General features: G+C 42.2%; 1 protein-coding gene across 1 annotated transcript in view; it reads right to left on the bottom strand.

Annotated features, from left to right (window-relative positions):
* LOC141182697 (uncharacterized) overlaps window positions 1-16,525 on the bottom strand; it is a 67,039-nt gene that overhangs the window by 38,670 nt on the left and 11,844 nt on the right. Inside the window, exons 7-9 of the mRNA XM_073660843.1 lie at window positions 16,366-16,463; window positions 16,077-16,167; window positions 12,970-14,498 (exon numbers count right to left, since the gene is read on the bottom strand). Of these exons, the coding sequence (XP_073516944.1) occupies window positions 12,970-14,498; window positions 16,077-16,167; window positions 16,366-16,463 (1,718 nt within the window). The remainder of the gene's footprint in view (window positions 1-12,969; window positions 14,499-16,076; window positions 16,168-16,365; window positions 16,464-16,525) is intronic.

Here is a 16,525-nt window from a genome sequence, read left to right as displayed (position 1 = left end):
CTCCATACAGAGTGATGGACCCCATATATTGCTCCATACAGAGTGATGGACCCCATATAATGGTCTATACAGAATAATGGACCTCATATATTTCTGCATACAGAATAATGGACCCCATATATTGCTCCATACAGAATAATGGACCCCATATATTGCTCCATACAGAATAATGGACCCCATATATTTCTCCATACAGAATAATATATCCCATATATTGCTCCATACAAAAAAGTGGGCCCGATATATTGCTCCATACAGAATAGTGAACCCCATATATTGCTCCATATAGAGTGATGGACCCCACATAATGCTCCATACAGAATAATGGGCCCCATATAATGCTCCATACAGAATAATAGACCCCATATAGTGCTCCATACAAAATAGTGGGCCCCATATAATGCTCCATACAGAATAATGGACCCCAAATATTGCTCCATACTGAATAATGGACCCCATATATTGCTCCATAAAGAATAATGGACCCCATGTAATCCTCCATACAGAAAAATGGACCCCATATATTGCTCCATACAGAATAATGGGCCTCATATATTGCTCAGTACAGAATAATGGACCCCATATAATTTCCATCCAGAATAATGGACCTCATATATTGCTCCATACAGAATAATGGACCCCATATAATGCTCCATACAGTATAATGGACTCCATATAATGCTCCATACAGAGTAGGCCCCAAATAATGCTCCCTACATGATGGGCCCCATATAATACTCCATACAAGATGGGAACAATATAATGCTCCATACATGATGGGCCCCATATAATGCTCCAAACAAGATGGGCCCCATATAATTTTTAATTAATTATTTATATAGTGCCATTGATTCCATGGTGCTGTACATAAGAAGGGGTTACATACAAAATACAGATATCACTTACAGTAATTGAACAAACAGTGATAGACTGGTACAGAGGAAAGAGGACCCTGCCCTTGCGCGCTTACATTCTACAGCATATAATGCTGTGTACATAAAAAAAAGCAGAGGGCGCACTGTAGTGATGTCATCGCTCCCTCTGACCTGAGATGTCACAAGTCAGCAGACACAGAAGAAGAAGCTGGAGCTGCGGGGAACGGGGAGAGGTAAGTATTCCAAGTGCCCTCGACTCACTGGCCCCTAAAGGCGAGTGGGCCCCCCCACTGGCTCAAGGCCACGACACTTGCCCATATGTGCCGGGTGCTGATGCTGGCCCTGGCTAGCACTTTTGGAAGAATTTGCAATAATATGGAGAGGGGGCGCCAATAGAGCTGTTACCCAGACAACTAGTGGTTAAAAGAAAGAAGACGCTCACCTTGGTGAGTTGTGAGAATGCACAACTCATATGATGGTAAAATGGAGTGCTGCAGGAGACACCAAACCTCAAGGGTCCGAGTACCATAAGTTGTGGATGCAAGAAAGTGCCAGAAAATCCACGCTCCTCCGGGTCCAAAAAAGGATGCAATATCCAGTACTTAGTTATGAGTCCATTTATTGAAGCTAAAATCAGACGCGTTTCGTGGATGTCCTGTCCACTTCATCAAGTGCATAGCTTATACTGGGTATAACAAGGAGTGGACATAAATATATACAAGTCAAAAAGAAAAAAATGTGAAAAAAACTGCCGCCAAACTAGAGTGGCCGTTAGGGAAGAACAGTTTCTTCAATATGAGAAAAGCATAAATTTGAGTCTCCATCAATGTATATATGTGTCAAGAATAAAATATTAGCATAATTAAAAAATAAATAATTAGAAACCGGTATATTTCAGTGCATATTGCTTAAATAAAAAATAATTCCGAAATGGGAATAAAACCTGTTGTATTGCGATCAGCTGGATCATGTTTAGATCCTAATCGTGGTGCAGCCCTCTATGCTATGGGTACATATATATGTATCGAGACTGATTTGTTCCGATAGGAAATTATAAAAGAATATTTAAAAATGCATTTAAACTTATATATACACATATGAAAATAAAAATAAAAAGGGAAAATGTATATCAAGATCCAAGAGACGGTGCCTTGTTCAAGAGTGTTTTATTTATTTTTATTTTCATATGTATATATAAGTTAAATACATTTTTAATTTTTTTTTTTTATAATTTCTCGATACATACATATGCACCCATAGCATAGAGGGCTGTTTAGGATCTAAACATGATCCAGTTGATCGCAATACAACAGGTTCGATTCCCATTTCGGAATTATTTTTTATTTAAGCAATATGCACTGAAATACTATATACCGGTTCTTAATTATTTATTTTTTAATCATGCTAACATTATTTTATTCTTGACCCATATATACATTGATGGAGACTCAAATTTATGCTTTTCTCATATTGAACGAACTTTTCTTCCCCAACGGCCACTCTGGTTTGGCAGAAGTTTTTTTCACATTTTTTTCTTTTTGACTTGTATATATTTATGTCCACACCTTGTTATACCTGGTATAAGCTATGCACTTGATGTTGATGAAGTGGACAGGACATCCACGAAACGTGTCTGATTTTAGCTTCAGTAGATGGACTTATATTTAAGCACTGGGTATTGCATCCTTTTTTGGACCCAGAGGAACGTGGATTTTCTGGCACTTTCTTGCATCCACCACATTTGGGAAGAAGTTGACATTTACCGATAAAAGATAGATGGGTCTATAGGATGCCCGCAAGCTGTGGTCCTTGCCTTGTTTAGGCAACACCGTAAATACAGCTTCCTTCAAGGATGTGGGCAATGATCCCCCTCCAAAACATGTATTATATACCTCCAATAACACTGATAGTAATACTTCCTCATTAGTGAGGAGTGAGCACTAAAATGCACGGGTACTTGTTGTTCAAGTCGAGTATATTGGAATGCTCGAGTGCTCGGTCTGAGTAACGAGCCCAATGTAAGTCTATGGGAAACTCAAGCATTTTTCAGGCGGCTCCCCCCAGAGGTCTGCAGAGGGCCTAAAAATTGTCAAAATCGAAGAGAACAGTGCTCAAATGACATGGGAACAGCATGAGGAAGACCCCTGGAAGCATTTCTGACTCCCAGGTCACTGCTGTGAAAAATGTTGTCAGAGTATTACGCTTCCTTTACGGACTCACAATAAAACTTACAAAAACGGAACCAAACTGGATTTTCCTTTGAAAGATGTTAAGGAACACCCTTTCCAGGGTAATGACTTGTATATAAGGAAAAATAAATAACCAAAAACAACAATGCTCCTCCACACTTTGGGCTATGTTCACACATATATACATTTACTGGTATACAAAAAATACATTTACCGGTAAATGTCATTTTAACATTTAACTACCTTATCTTCTCATGTGGTGTGTGAGACATGATCAGACACATCCTGCTTCATTTATGAAGGAGGGACTCAAAGTCACAAACACTATTTTTATAGTGCCATCAGGCAGCCCTTACTATTCTTAAAGGGTCAGCAGTCGGCCCTCACTATAGTTAGACAGCCATCAGCCGGCTATGCTTTGTTGTTCCCATTATTAAAGAGTGAGTCTCCTACACTGTTAATGTGTATGCAATGACTGCAAGAGCTGCCAAAAATTTAGACGTACCCCAATACCCCTTTGAATAGACAGAGGATGTGTGTATCGTACCCAGTCTCATTCGTTCTCTTTACACCACAACTAACCCTCCTCTTCCTGTATTCCCCCACAGGAATCTCCATTCTACCTCCATATCTCCCTAACCGTAACAGTCATCCTAAACGGGACAGATAAAGGACCTCTATGACCTAATTCACTTCAGCACGATATATTTTATCAGTATTTTTTAACCAGCCAAATCCACCTTTTTAGCATTTTATCGAAATAAATTTTGTATTTTAATCTTCATTTATTTTCATAGTCTTTACAAACAAGCACTCTCACCAGTGCAGATACAGTTGTGCTCAAAAGTTTACATACCCCGGCAGAATTTTTGCTTTTTTGGCCCACCCAGCAGAATTTTTGCTTTTTTGGCCTTGGGTCAGAGAATATGAATGATAACAAAAAACTTTTTCTCCACTCATGGTTATTGGTTGGGTGAAGCCATTTATTGTCAAACTACTGTGTTTTCTCTTTTTAAATCTTAATGACAACCATAAACATCCAAATGACCCTGATCAAAAGTTCACATACCCCAGTTCTTAATACAGTGTATTGCCCCCTCTAACATCAATGACAGCTTTAAGTCTTTTGTGGTAGTTGTGGATGAGGTTCTTTATTTTCTCAGATGGTAAATCTGCCTATTCTTCTGGGCAAAAAGCCTCCAGTTCCTGTAAATTCCTGGGCTGTCTAGCATGAACTGCACACTTGAGATCTCCCCAGAGTGTCTCAATGATATTGAGGTCAGGAGACTGAGATGGCCACTCAGAACCTTCACTTTGTTCTGCTGTAGCCAATGGCAGGTCAACTTGGCCTTGTGTTTTGGATCGTTGTCATGTTGGAATGTCCAAGTACGTCCCATGCGCAGCTTTTGGGCTGATGAGTGCAAATTTGCTCCCAGTATTTGCTGATAACTAGTGAGGAGCGAACATACTCGCCACTGTTTGGTACTTGCCCGAGCATCACTGTGCTCGACGAGTATTTCCGGGTTGCTCAGGCGGGAACTCGGGTCCCCTCCGTGCATGTTTGGCACTCTTTAGAGAGCCAGTAAACATGCAGGGATTGCCTGCCACGCACTGTAATGCCGTAGCCATGTTGGTCGTGGGCATTACAGTGATTGGCTGGTCGCACAGCATCATCAGGTCTATATAAGACCTGGCGCCGCTATGCCCGTCAACGTCTACCTTGGAACCAGGCAGAGTAGGATGAGTTGCTTTTGTGTGAGGGAGAGATTTGCTTGTGTATATTTAGTAAAAGTATTCCACAAGAAATATATATATACAGTGGTGGCCAAAAGTATTGGCACCCCTGCAATTCTGTCAGATAATACTCAGTTTCTTCCTGAAAATGATTGCAATCACAAATTCTTTGGTATTATTATCTTCATTTAATTTGTCTTCAATGAAAAAACACAAAAAGAATTGTCCTAAAGCCAAATTGGATACAATTCCACACCAAACCTAAAAAAGGGGGTGGACAAAAGTATTGGCACTGTTTAAAAAATCATGTGATGCTTCTCTAATTCGTGTAATTAACAGCACCTGTAACTTACCTGTGGCACCTAACAGGTGTTGGCAATAACTAAATCACACTTGCAGCCAGTTAACATGGATTAAAGTTGACACAACCTCTGTCCTGTGTCCTTGTGTGTATCACATTGAGCATGGAGAAAAAAAAGAAGACCAAAGAACTGTCTGAGGACTTGAGAAACCAAATTGTGAGGAAGCATGAGCAATCTCAAGGCTACAAGTCCATCTCCAAAGACCTGAATGTTCCTGTGTCTTCCGTGCGCAGTGTCATCAAGAAGTTTAAAGCCCATGGCACTGTGGCTATCCTCCCTAGATATGGACGGAAAAGAAAAATTGACGAGAGATTTCAACGCAAGATTATGCGGATGGTGGATAAAGAACCTCGACTAACATCCAAACAAGTTCAAGCTGCCCTGCAGTCCGAGGGTACAACAGTGTCAACCCGTACTATCTGTCGGCGTCTGAATGAAAAGGGACTGTATGGTAGGATATCCAGGAAGACCCCACTTCTTACCCCGAGACATAAAAAAGCCAGGCTGAAGTTTGCCAAAACTTACCTGAGAAAGCCTAAAACGTTTTGGAAGAATGTTCTCTGGTCAGATGAGACAAAAGTAGAGCTTTTTGGGAAAAAGCATCAACATAGAGTGTACAGGAAAAAAAAGAGGCATTCAAAGAAAAGAACACGGTCCCTACAGTCAAACATGGCGGAGGTTCCCTGATGTTTTGGGGTTGCTTTGCTGCCTCTGGCACTGGACTGCTTGACCGTGTGCATGGCATTATGAAGTCTGAAGACTACCAACAAATTTTGCACCATAATGTAGGGCCCACTGTGAGAAAGCTGGGTCTCCCTCAGAGGTCATGGGTCTTCCAGCAGGACAATGACCCAAAACACACTTCCAAAAGCACTATAAAATGGTTTGAGAGAAAGCACTGGAGACTTCTAAGGTGGCCAGCAATGAGTCCAGACCTGAATCCCATAGAACACCTGTGGAGAGATCTCAAAATGGCAGTTTGGAGAAGGCACCCTTCAAATATCAGGGACCTGGAGCAGTTTGCCAAAGAAGAATGGTCTACAATTCCAGCAGAGCATTGCAAGAAACTCATTGATGGTTACCGGAAGCGGTTGTTCGCAGTTATTTTGGCTAAAGGTTGTGCAACCAAGTATTAGGCTGAGGATGCCAATACTTTTGTCCGGCCCATTTTTGGAGTTTTGTGTGAAATGATCAATGATTTGATTTTTGCTTCATTCTCTTTTGTGTTTTTTCCTTGCAAGCAAATTAAATGAAGATAATAATACCAAAGAATTTGTGATTGCAATCATTTTCAGGAAGAAACTGAGTATTATCTGACAGAATTGCAGGGGTGCCAATACTTTTGGCCACCACTATATATATATATATATATATATATATATATATATATATATATATATATATATATCTGAACTAACAGTCCTTCTGAGGACTAATCCAGCTCCATATAATCAGTGCTAGGCAGGAGTTAGGCAGGCAGGCAGTGTATGTGGCAGACTGCAGTGCATATAGCACAAAAGGGTCCATTGAACGTCCTGTCTGCTGCTGCTGTAATAATTTCAGATATTTGTAGACATAACCCCAGATATCAGGGGCCAGGGCAATTTTTTTTTTATTTTAGTCCTCATTATTTGCTTAAAAAGCAATCCAGGGTACACCATTTTTGTGGTCTATTAGCTTGTTTGCACTACAGAATACAGCCAGATCTGTTCAATATTCGAGCAATAAAATTTCAGAAATTTGAACTGAATGTGGAATATACTGGCCTCCTTTTAGATTCTGTTGCAGTGTGTCAGTCAAGCTATTCACACTAGGTATTTGTGAAGAATAGTATCAGTGAATTACAGGCCTGCTATTTAAAACCATGGTTCTCTGTCACACGTATCACATATAACTGCTTTCCAAAATCAGCCATTTCTCGTGAACGTGGAAAAAATTGTTCTCCATTTAAAATGGGCAAGGTGCGTATCAAGGAACGGGGAAGTGGACATGATGGTGCATGCAGAGGCCGAGGATGTGGCCGTGGGCAAGCTGAAATTGTGCCACAACAAAGACCCACATATTGTCGCTCAACCTTCCTGTCTTAATTACTAGGGGACTGCAGCACAACACTATTGAACCCAGAGCAGTGTCAAAAGGTTCTTGGCTGGATAGCAGATAATGCTTCCAGTCACTTTGACACCCCCACCACCCTGGCTTCCACACGGTCAAGTGTCAGTAGCCGTGAATCTGGACCTCATATTTCTCACCCTGAATCTCCTTCCTCCCACCATGTCGAGTGCCTGGAAATAACTGATGCCACACTTGGACACTCAGAAGAGCTGTTCACTTTTCCATTTGTAGATTCGGGCCTCTTGCCCGACCAGTCAAGAGGAGAACACGTGTAGCGATGCCCAAATATTGGAGCAACCACGGTCACATGAAGGCAATGATGGGAAAGTGCAATTACTGTCGCAGGAGGTGGACGATGTTGATGAGACACAATTGCCAGAAAGTCAGGAGGAGGACTAGGGTGCGTAAGTGTAAGAGGAGGTGGTGGATGATATAATAACTGACCCAACCTGGCAGGGGGACATAGAGAGCGAGGACAGCAGCACACAGGGGGAGGGAGGCGTAGCACCACAACAGGCAGGAAGAAGCAGTGTGGTGGCCGCAGACACAAGGCGGGAAAGCACTCCTCGTAACACCAACACGACGGAAGTTGCCAGTACAACTGTTAGGTCTTCCCGAGTCTGGTTATCATTAAAGACTCCGCAGATAACCCCAAAAAGGCCATTTGCACCACCTGCCAGGCCACCATCAGTAGGGGTAGCAAAAGTAGCAGCCTGACCACCACCAGCATGATCAGGCACATGGCAGCAAAGCACCTAAGTGGCCGAACCCCAGGGTCCAGCAACAGCGTCTGACACCACTGCTCCTTCCGCTGTTGTGCATGCACACCAATCCCCTGTCCATGGCTCATGCCAAGATGCCTCCCGCCCTGCACCTGTCATTGCACACTCTCAACTAGTACCATCAGCAAGCACGTCCACGTCCTTGTCCCAGCGCAGCATTCAGTTTTCCCAACCCCAGTCCTTGGAACGCAAGACAAATACGCAGCCAACGCCCCACAGGACACACTACTAAATTCTCACATTTCGCGAATGCTTGCGCTCGAAATGTTGCCTTTTAGGCTCGTGGAGACGGAAGCTTTTCACAACCTGATGGCGGCGGTACTTGGTCCCCAGCCAACACTATTTCTCCTGGTGTGCCGTTCCCGCATTACACGAGCAGGTGTCCCACAACATTAGCCGTGCCCTCAACAATGCAGTTACTGGGAATCCCACCTAACCACGGACACATGGACAAATGCTTGTGGTCAGGGACGGTACATCTCTCTGACGGCACACTGGGCTAATATAGTGGAAGCCGGGACCCAGTCAGATTTTGGGACGGAACACGTCCTCCTGACGCCGAGTACTGCGGGCCCTGGATCAATCAGGGTTGCCCCCACATTCTACAGCTCCTGCACCTCCTCCTCCTCTTCAGTCTCCATCTCCGAAATGACCACATTAGTCGCAAACTGGAAGCACTGCAACACTGCCTCGGCCAAGCGGCAACAGGCTGTGCTGAAGCTAATATGCTTAGGTGACAAATCGCACAATGCTGAAAAGTTGTGGGCAGCTCTGAAAGAGCAGGCAGATCTATGGCTGACACCACTGAACCTACAGCCAGGCATGGTCGTGTGTGACAATGGCCGGCCGGAATCTGGTGGCGGCTCTGAGGTGAGGCGAGCTCACACACGTACCATGCCTGGCCCATATGCATAACCTCGTGGTTCAGCGGTTTCTCAAAACTGACCCGGATCTGCTTGTCAAAGTACGCCGCGTGTATGCCCATTTTAGAAAGTCACCTCCAGCTTCCGCTGCCTTTGCCGTGCTTCAGCAGCGTTTGCAACTTCCAGCTCACCGACAGATCTGCAATGTCCCCACACGTTGGAACTCTACATTATAGACGTTGGGAAGGATTTGTGAGCAGAAGAGGGCAGTTGTTGACTACCAGCATCAACAAGGCGGTCAGTATTCAGTTCAGACTCCACACATAACACCTGAGGAGTGGGCGTGGATATCAGACATCTGTACCTTCCTCCAAAAGTTTGAGGACTCCACAAACATGGTGAGCGTAGATGTTGTCATAATTAGCATCACCATCCCGCTTCTCTGTCTTCTGAAATGCTCTGTGCTCACAATTAAAGAGGATGCATTGCAGGTGGAGCACGATGAGATGGAGCAAGGAACCATACAGGGTGATTTCACACAGCCCAGCCTCATCTCATCCCAAAGTGCATTGGGTGACAATGAGGAGGAGGAGGAAGAACAGGAGCTAATTTCCTGCGCTATAGACGGTACTACTGTCATATCATCTGTACAGCGTGGATGGCCTGAGGACAGGGATGAGGAGAACATGGTTAGTCGTCCTCTTGGTGAGGACTCGGAAGTCTTACCTCTTTGCAGTCTGGCACACATGGCTGAGTTTATGTTACGCTGCCTTTCCCATCACCCTTGCATTGTCCAAATTTTGGGTGACAGTCATTACTGGTTGGTGACACTTCTAGACCCACGATACAAGGAGAACTTTCTGTCTCTTATTCCTACGCTGGACAGGGCTCATAAAATGGGGCAGTACCAGAATGCCCTTGTTGCAGAATGATTAAAAAAAATTCCCGTCTTAAAACGCTGGCAGCAGAGGTCACAGTTCGTTGGACAACCAAGGCGTACAGGCGAGGGAGACACAAATGCAATACAGCAGAGGCAGGGGAATACTGTCTAAGTTCTGGGACAGTTTTCTCAGACCCTCCCATTGCACAGGCCCTGAGGTGTAAGGTACTCTCACAAGGAGGGAAAAGTTTTGGAAGATGTTGAGGGAGTACCTTGCAGACCATACCAACATCCTCCGTGATTCCTTTGTGCCTTATAATTATTGAGTATCCAAGCTGGACTCAGTGGGATGAACTGGCTCTCTACGCTTTGGAGGTCCTGGTCTGCTCTGCCACTAGCATTTTATTAGAACGGGTTTTTAGTGCCGCTGGTGGAATTATAACCGATAGATGCATCCGCCTGTCCACTGAAAATGCTGACAGGCTGACTCTTATAAAAATGAACAAGGGCTGGATTGGGCCAGATTTCTCAACATCCCCGAATGATAGCAGTATGACAAACTCAAAAACAGTGGTTTTTTTGGGATGTCTAATTCTATTCCCATGCACCTCTGTCTTCACACCCAGACATTGGGTATACACTTCCTGATTTTGTCTATTTGATCTTGTCCTCCTTCTCCACCACCATATCACCACCATATCACCAAATCTACAACTCTTGCAAGGGGTATTGAAGTTCCTCCAAATTTTTGGGAGCCGTTGCATTCACTGCATACCCTGTATCTGTATAGCAGACCCTCTTCTTTCTACTGGGAACATGCCGTTACTGTGACCCAGCTCTATGTGTCTTTAAATTGTTAGTGGGATTTTTGCCAAATTTTGGCAGCTGTTGGACTCACTGCATACCCTGTAACTGGATACCAGACCCGCTCCTTTCTAATGGGAACATGCCATTACTGTGGCCCTGCTCTATGTGTTTTTAAACTGTTAGTGGGGTTTTTCTCAACTTTTGGCAGCCTTTGCAGTCACAACATGGGCATTTTCACTATAGGAGACCCACTCCTTTATAATGGAAACATTTTTTGTTACTGAGACCCTCCTATATGTCTCTTCAAAGGGGTATGGTGTTGCGTCCAAATTTTTGTCAGCCCTTGCAGTCACTGCATAGGCAATAACAGTATAGGAGACCCACTTGTTAATAATGGGAACAACAAAGCATAGCCAGCTGATGGCTCTCTAACAATAGCGAGGAATGACTGCTGGCCCTTTAAGAATAGTAAGGCGCTTCCTGATGGCCCTATAAAAATAGGCTTTGTGACTTTCAGAGTCCCTCCTTCATAAATGAAACAGGATGTGCCTGATGATGTGTCACACACCACATGGCCAGATAAGGTTGTAAAATTTAAATTACATTTCACGGTGAATGCATTTGTCACTGTTGACAGCAATGCAAAACTGCAAAAAAAGCTATGTGTGAACATAGCCCAAGGTGTGGAGGAGCATTTTTATTTTTGGTTATTTATTTTGCCATATATACAAGTCATTACCCTGGAAAGGATGTTCCTTAACATATTTGCCAGGAAATTCCATTTTGGTTTTATTTTTGTATGTTTTATTGTGAGTCCGTAAAAGTAGCGTAATACTCTGACAACACTGTTTACAGCAGTGACCTGGGAGTCAGAAATGCTTCCAGGGGTCTTCCCCATACTGTTCGCATGACATTTGAGCACTGTTCCCATTGATTTGGGAAATTTTTAGGACCTCTGCAGACTGCCAAGGGGGGGGGGGGGCAGTCTGCAGAGGTCCTAAAATTACTGCTTTATAGTAGGAATGGTGTTCCTTGCATCATAGGCCTGGTTGACCTCTCTCCAAATGTAATGTTTATGGTTGTGGCAAAAAAGTTCAATTTTGGTCTCATCACTCCAAATTACCTTGTTCCAGAAGTTTTGAGGCTTGTGTCTGTGCTGTTTGGCGTATTGTACGCGAGATACTTTGTGGCATTTGCGCAGTAATGGCTTTCTTCTGGCGACTCGACCATGAAGACCATTTTTCTTTAAGTGCCTGCTTATCTTGAAACAGCCACACCGCTAGTTTTCAGAGAGTCCTGAATTTTAGCTGGATGTTATTTGTGGGTTTTTCTTTGCATCCCGAACAATTTTCCTGGCAGTTGTGGCCGAGATTGTTGGTCTACCTGACTGTGGTTTGGTTTTTACAGAGACCCTGATTTTCCAGTTGTTAATCACAGATTTAACGCTGCTGACTGGCATTATCAATTCCTTGACTCACAATCCAGAAACATCAGTGGCTGGATGAAAGATGCAAGTCTGTATGGATCCCACAAACTCATTCAATATTATGCACAGACACTGATTACAAGCAAACAGGTCACAGGTGAGGATGTTACCTTTAGTAGCCATTCAAACCCATTTGTGTCAAATTCTGTACATGTTATCAGGCCAAAATCACCAGGGTATGTGAACTTTTGATCAGGGTCATTTGGATGTTTTTGGAAGTCATTATGATTTAAAAAGAGAAAACAAAGTAGTTTGACAATAAATGGCTTCACCCAACCAATAACCATGAGTGGAGAAAAAGGTTTTTGTTATCATTCATATTCTCTGAAACAAGGCCAAGAAAGCAAAAATTCTGCCTGGGTATGTAATCTTTTGAGCACAACTCTATCAGAAAATAGGCATAACAAAATATTCTGCATCTGTATATTTACAAAAATAATGTTTCAAAGTACTGAAACTTTTATCATTAATTATATGTAGCAGTAAAAGGAAAACTCATTGTCCAATTTGAATTCAAGAGGTCAAACTCATTAAGAAATGGCTCAGTTAATAACAGAACCTGACAATTTTTAAAACTATGCAAAACAGTGTTACATGATCTGAAAGGTCCTTGAGATAGTCACGTGAAAGGTTCTTCAGCTGCTCAGTCAGGATGTGCTGCCTCTGTACAGGTCCCGGTACCTTCCCTCTCCTGCTCTGCACCAATCATTTAGATAAGTGTGGTGCTGGAGGAGAGAGCAGTTCTCTCACTGATCAGGAAGGACACTGTCTCATTGTCCTCAGTCACAGGAAGCTACCTCCAGTCTATAGAACACACTCACTTATTAGCAACATTTTTTCTTGCTAAAAGTGTGTCTTTTCAAGTAAAACATTTTCCACATTAAGGATATAAAAAGGCTTCTCCCCTGTGTGACTTCTCTGATGTATAACAAGATCTGATTCATTGTTAAAACATTTCCCACATTCTGAACAGGAAAAAGGCTTCTCCCCTGTGTGAGTTCTCTGGTGTATAACAAGATTCCATTTCCGGTTAAAACATTTCCCACATTCTGAACAGGAAAAAGGCTTCTCCCCTGTGTGAATTCTCTGATGTTTAACAAGATCTGATTTCTGGTTAAAACATTTCCCACATTCTGAACAGGAAAAAGGCTTCTCTCCTGTGTGAGTTCTCTGGTGACTAAGAAAATATGATTTTGTGTTAAAACATTTCCCACATTGTGAACAGGAAAAAGGCTTCTCCCCTGTGTGAGTTCTCTGGTGTATAACAAGATTCCATTTTCGGATAAAACATTTCCCACATTCTGAACAGGAAAAAGGCTTCTCACCTGGGTGAATTCTCTGATGTGTAACAAGATCTGATTTCTGGTTAAAACATTTCCCACATTCTGAACAGGAAAAAGGCTTCTCCCCTGTGTGAGTTCTCTGGTGACTAAGAAGAATTGATTTCTGGTTAAAACATTTCCCACATTCTGAACAGGAAAAAACCTTCTCCCCTGTGTGAGTTCTTTGATGTATAACAAGAGTTGATTTCTGATTAAAACATTTTCCACATTCTGAACAGGAAAAAGTCTTCTTCCCTGTGTGAGTTCTTTGATGTGTAGCAAAAGCTGATTTCTGGTTAAAACATTTCCCACATTCTGAACATGAAAAAGGCTTCTCCCCTGTATGAGTTCTCTGGTGACGAAGAAGATTTGATCTATTGTTAAAACATTTCCCACATTCTGAACAGGAAAAAGGCTTCTCCCCTGTGTGAGTTCTCTGATGTGTAACAAGATCTGATTTCTGGTTAAAACATTTCCCACATTCTGAACAGGAAAAAGGAATCTTCCCTTTGTGAATTCTTTGGTGTATAACAAGATTCCATTTCCGGTTAAAACATTTCCCACATTCTGAACAGTAAAAAGTCTTCTCCCCTGTGTGAGTTCTTTGATGTATAACAGCAACTGATTTCTGGTTAAAACATTTCCCACATTCTGAACAGGAAAAAGCCTTCTCCCCTGTGTGAGTTCTCTGGTGACTAAGAAGACTTGATTTCTTGTTAAAACATCTCATACACTTGGAACAAGAAAATCTATTCTTTGCTGTGTCAATTTTTTGATGTTTAAGAAAAAACATTTTGACGGGAAAACTATTTCCATATTCTGACTGTGAAAATGATTTTTTAGCTTTAGGAGCAGTTAGATTTTTAATGCTTATTTTGTGACTTTGATTTTCCTTAGTAGTAGGTAATGAATCAGAAGAAAGGACCTGTTTCAAAGGATCAGATGACACATCTTTGCTGTGAAGGGATGATGGTATATCTGGAGTAATGGCATTTCCTTCAATTGTATCCTGTGGGATCTCAAGATCATCTGATTTGAAAATTGAAGATGTCAGCTGTCCCTCTGATCTCCTGGTACAGTCATCTGCTAAGTAAAAAAAATATTATATTTGAATGAAATATTCTTGAAATTTATATTTTTGAACATTTCTACTTAAACTAATGGTACAAATGGCAAGCTATGGAAAAAGATTGAATTATTCACCAAGACAATGACAGTTCACAGTATAATATAAAACCTCATAGCATGAAACAGTAGAGTGTGGTGTTCAACTGTTTGTTCATTCTGCCTCCCAAATATGAAATATGTGAAAATGATACCAATAAAACTTTCTACTCATTTCACAAAAAAATAAGCTCCCACTCAGGTCCATCATCTGTCAACAGAGGTTTCCACATCATTAGTGGCTCAAAGGCTCTTGAAAAGCAACATGACGTCCATAAACCAATCCAGCAAAATCCACTCTTCCAAAGTCACATATGCTCCCTACTTAACTCAAATGGAAAGCATCACACCCTACTAAAGCTCACGCATAATTCCGGAAGCTGCCAGATACAGTCTTGTTCTCCTCTGGTTAAGTCCTCTGTGATCAGCTCTCGTGTTGTGTATTTTCTTCTTAGTTTCTTCTTGTGATCCCAGCCCATTTACTGACTACTATTGTGTCTTCTGATTTTGTATTTTCTCTGCCCTCCTGGTTCTAATCCGGCTACCTGACTATTCTTCTTGTCATCTCACACCACAGAACAGCAGGCAACACCGTGGCCCAAGTCTAGGGGTCTTTTTGTGCAAGAACAGATCCATGTAGAGGGGATAAAGGGTGATGGGCAAAACTTTGACTATAGATAATAACACATCTAATGAAAAGATCCAAAAAAAAATAATAAAATGTAACTAGTGGTGAAACCTCTCTGGGGTAATTAGAGTATGTTTCTTGGCTCAAGTCATGCCAACATATCTCCTGCAGGCATGAATAAATGTATATTACAGCCATCAGCCACGCACAGCTTAGAGATATATCATGGCACAGGTGTTATGTTTTTTGTACACTTTATCACGATTATTTTTGAAGTTATTTGGTTTAAAAAGAAATTGAAAAGTCAGGATAAAAGGAAACTCTTTTGTTATTGTACAGAAATTCACACTTGGCCCTCACTGCACGTTTAATATTGTCAATCATAAAAGCGAGGTTTGGTCATAAAGACTGGACCTGGTCTTGTAGGGACCATATGAGCACATTCAGCAGCACAGAAGGGAGAGAAGGTAGATTCATCCAATAAGATATCAGGGATCTAGGAAGCCAACAGCATCATTACCTCCGCTTTCTCTCACAGGCCAATCATAATATGTTTCTTCAAGTGATTTTCTAACTTGTCAGCACTTTCTACATATGCTGTCATTTGGATTAGTTTAGAGACCTGGGCAGGTAAGAGTCAGGATCTTCTAATTTCAGTTGGTAGGTGGATCTTCCAGGTTGTAAGTTCTATAGAAAAGGGCTTTCAATGTCCAAAGTCATTTGAACAGTTTTTGGTGGAGGAGAATGTTTTGGTAAAGATGCAAAATGGTGATCACACGATTGTGATACAGCTGGACTACATGACCGGTTCAGCCACAGCCTGTAACTGAGAAGAATCTGTGACTTCTCTGCATTTAGTGGTTACTACTCACCTCCACAATTATCTGTAGGAATCTCCTCTTTACATCGCTCATCACCCCTTACATATGTCTCCGTAGTATTAATATGGGTCAGATCTTCACCCTGAAACAAATATAGTACAAGTCACAGACAGATGGAGAAGTCCCATCTATGAACAGCTCCAATCCAGCCATCTCCACCGTTCTCATTACACAAGTATAAAACATATAATATTGGTGGATGAAGCAAGACTGAGCACAAGACCTTCACAGCCGTCTACACATCATAGGGGAGATCTCATGACACCTTCTATCCATCTACCTGATGATCCTGAGGAACATTGGGATCTTCTTCTATACAGTCCTGTGGAAGAAGAGGACGGGGACATCTTTCTGGTGTTATCCTCTTACTGGATAGATCTGGAAAAAACACATACAGGGACTGAATTCATTCTTTACATAGAGATAATTATAGGCTGTGT

This window comes from Phyllobates terribilis, unplaced genomic scaffold, assembly GCF_046119375.1.
Source record: "Phyllobates terribilis strain yellow unplaced genomic scaffold, ASM4611937v1 Scaffold_35__1_contigs__length_13245226, whole genome shotgun sequence".
NCBI lineage: Eukaryota > Metazoa > Chordata > Amphibia > Anura > Dendrobatidae > Phyllobates > Phyllobates terribilis.
This window is presented reverse-complemented; position numbering and strand designations above follow the sequence as displayed.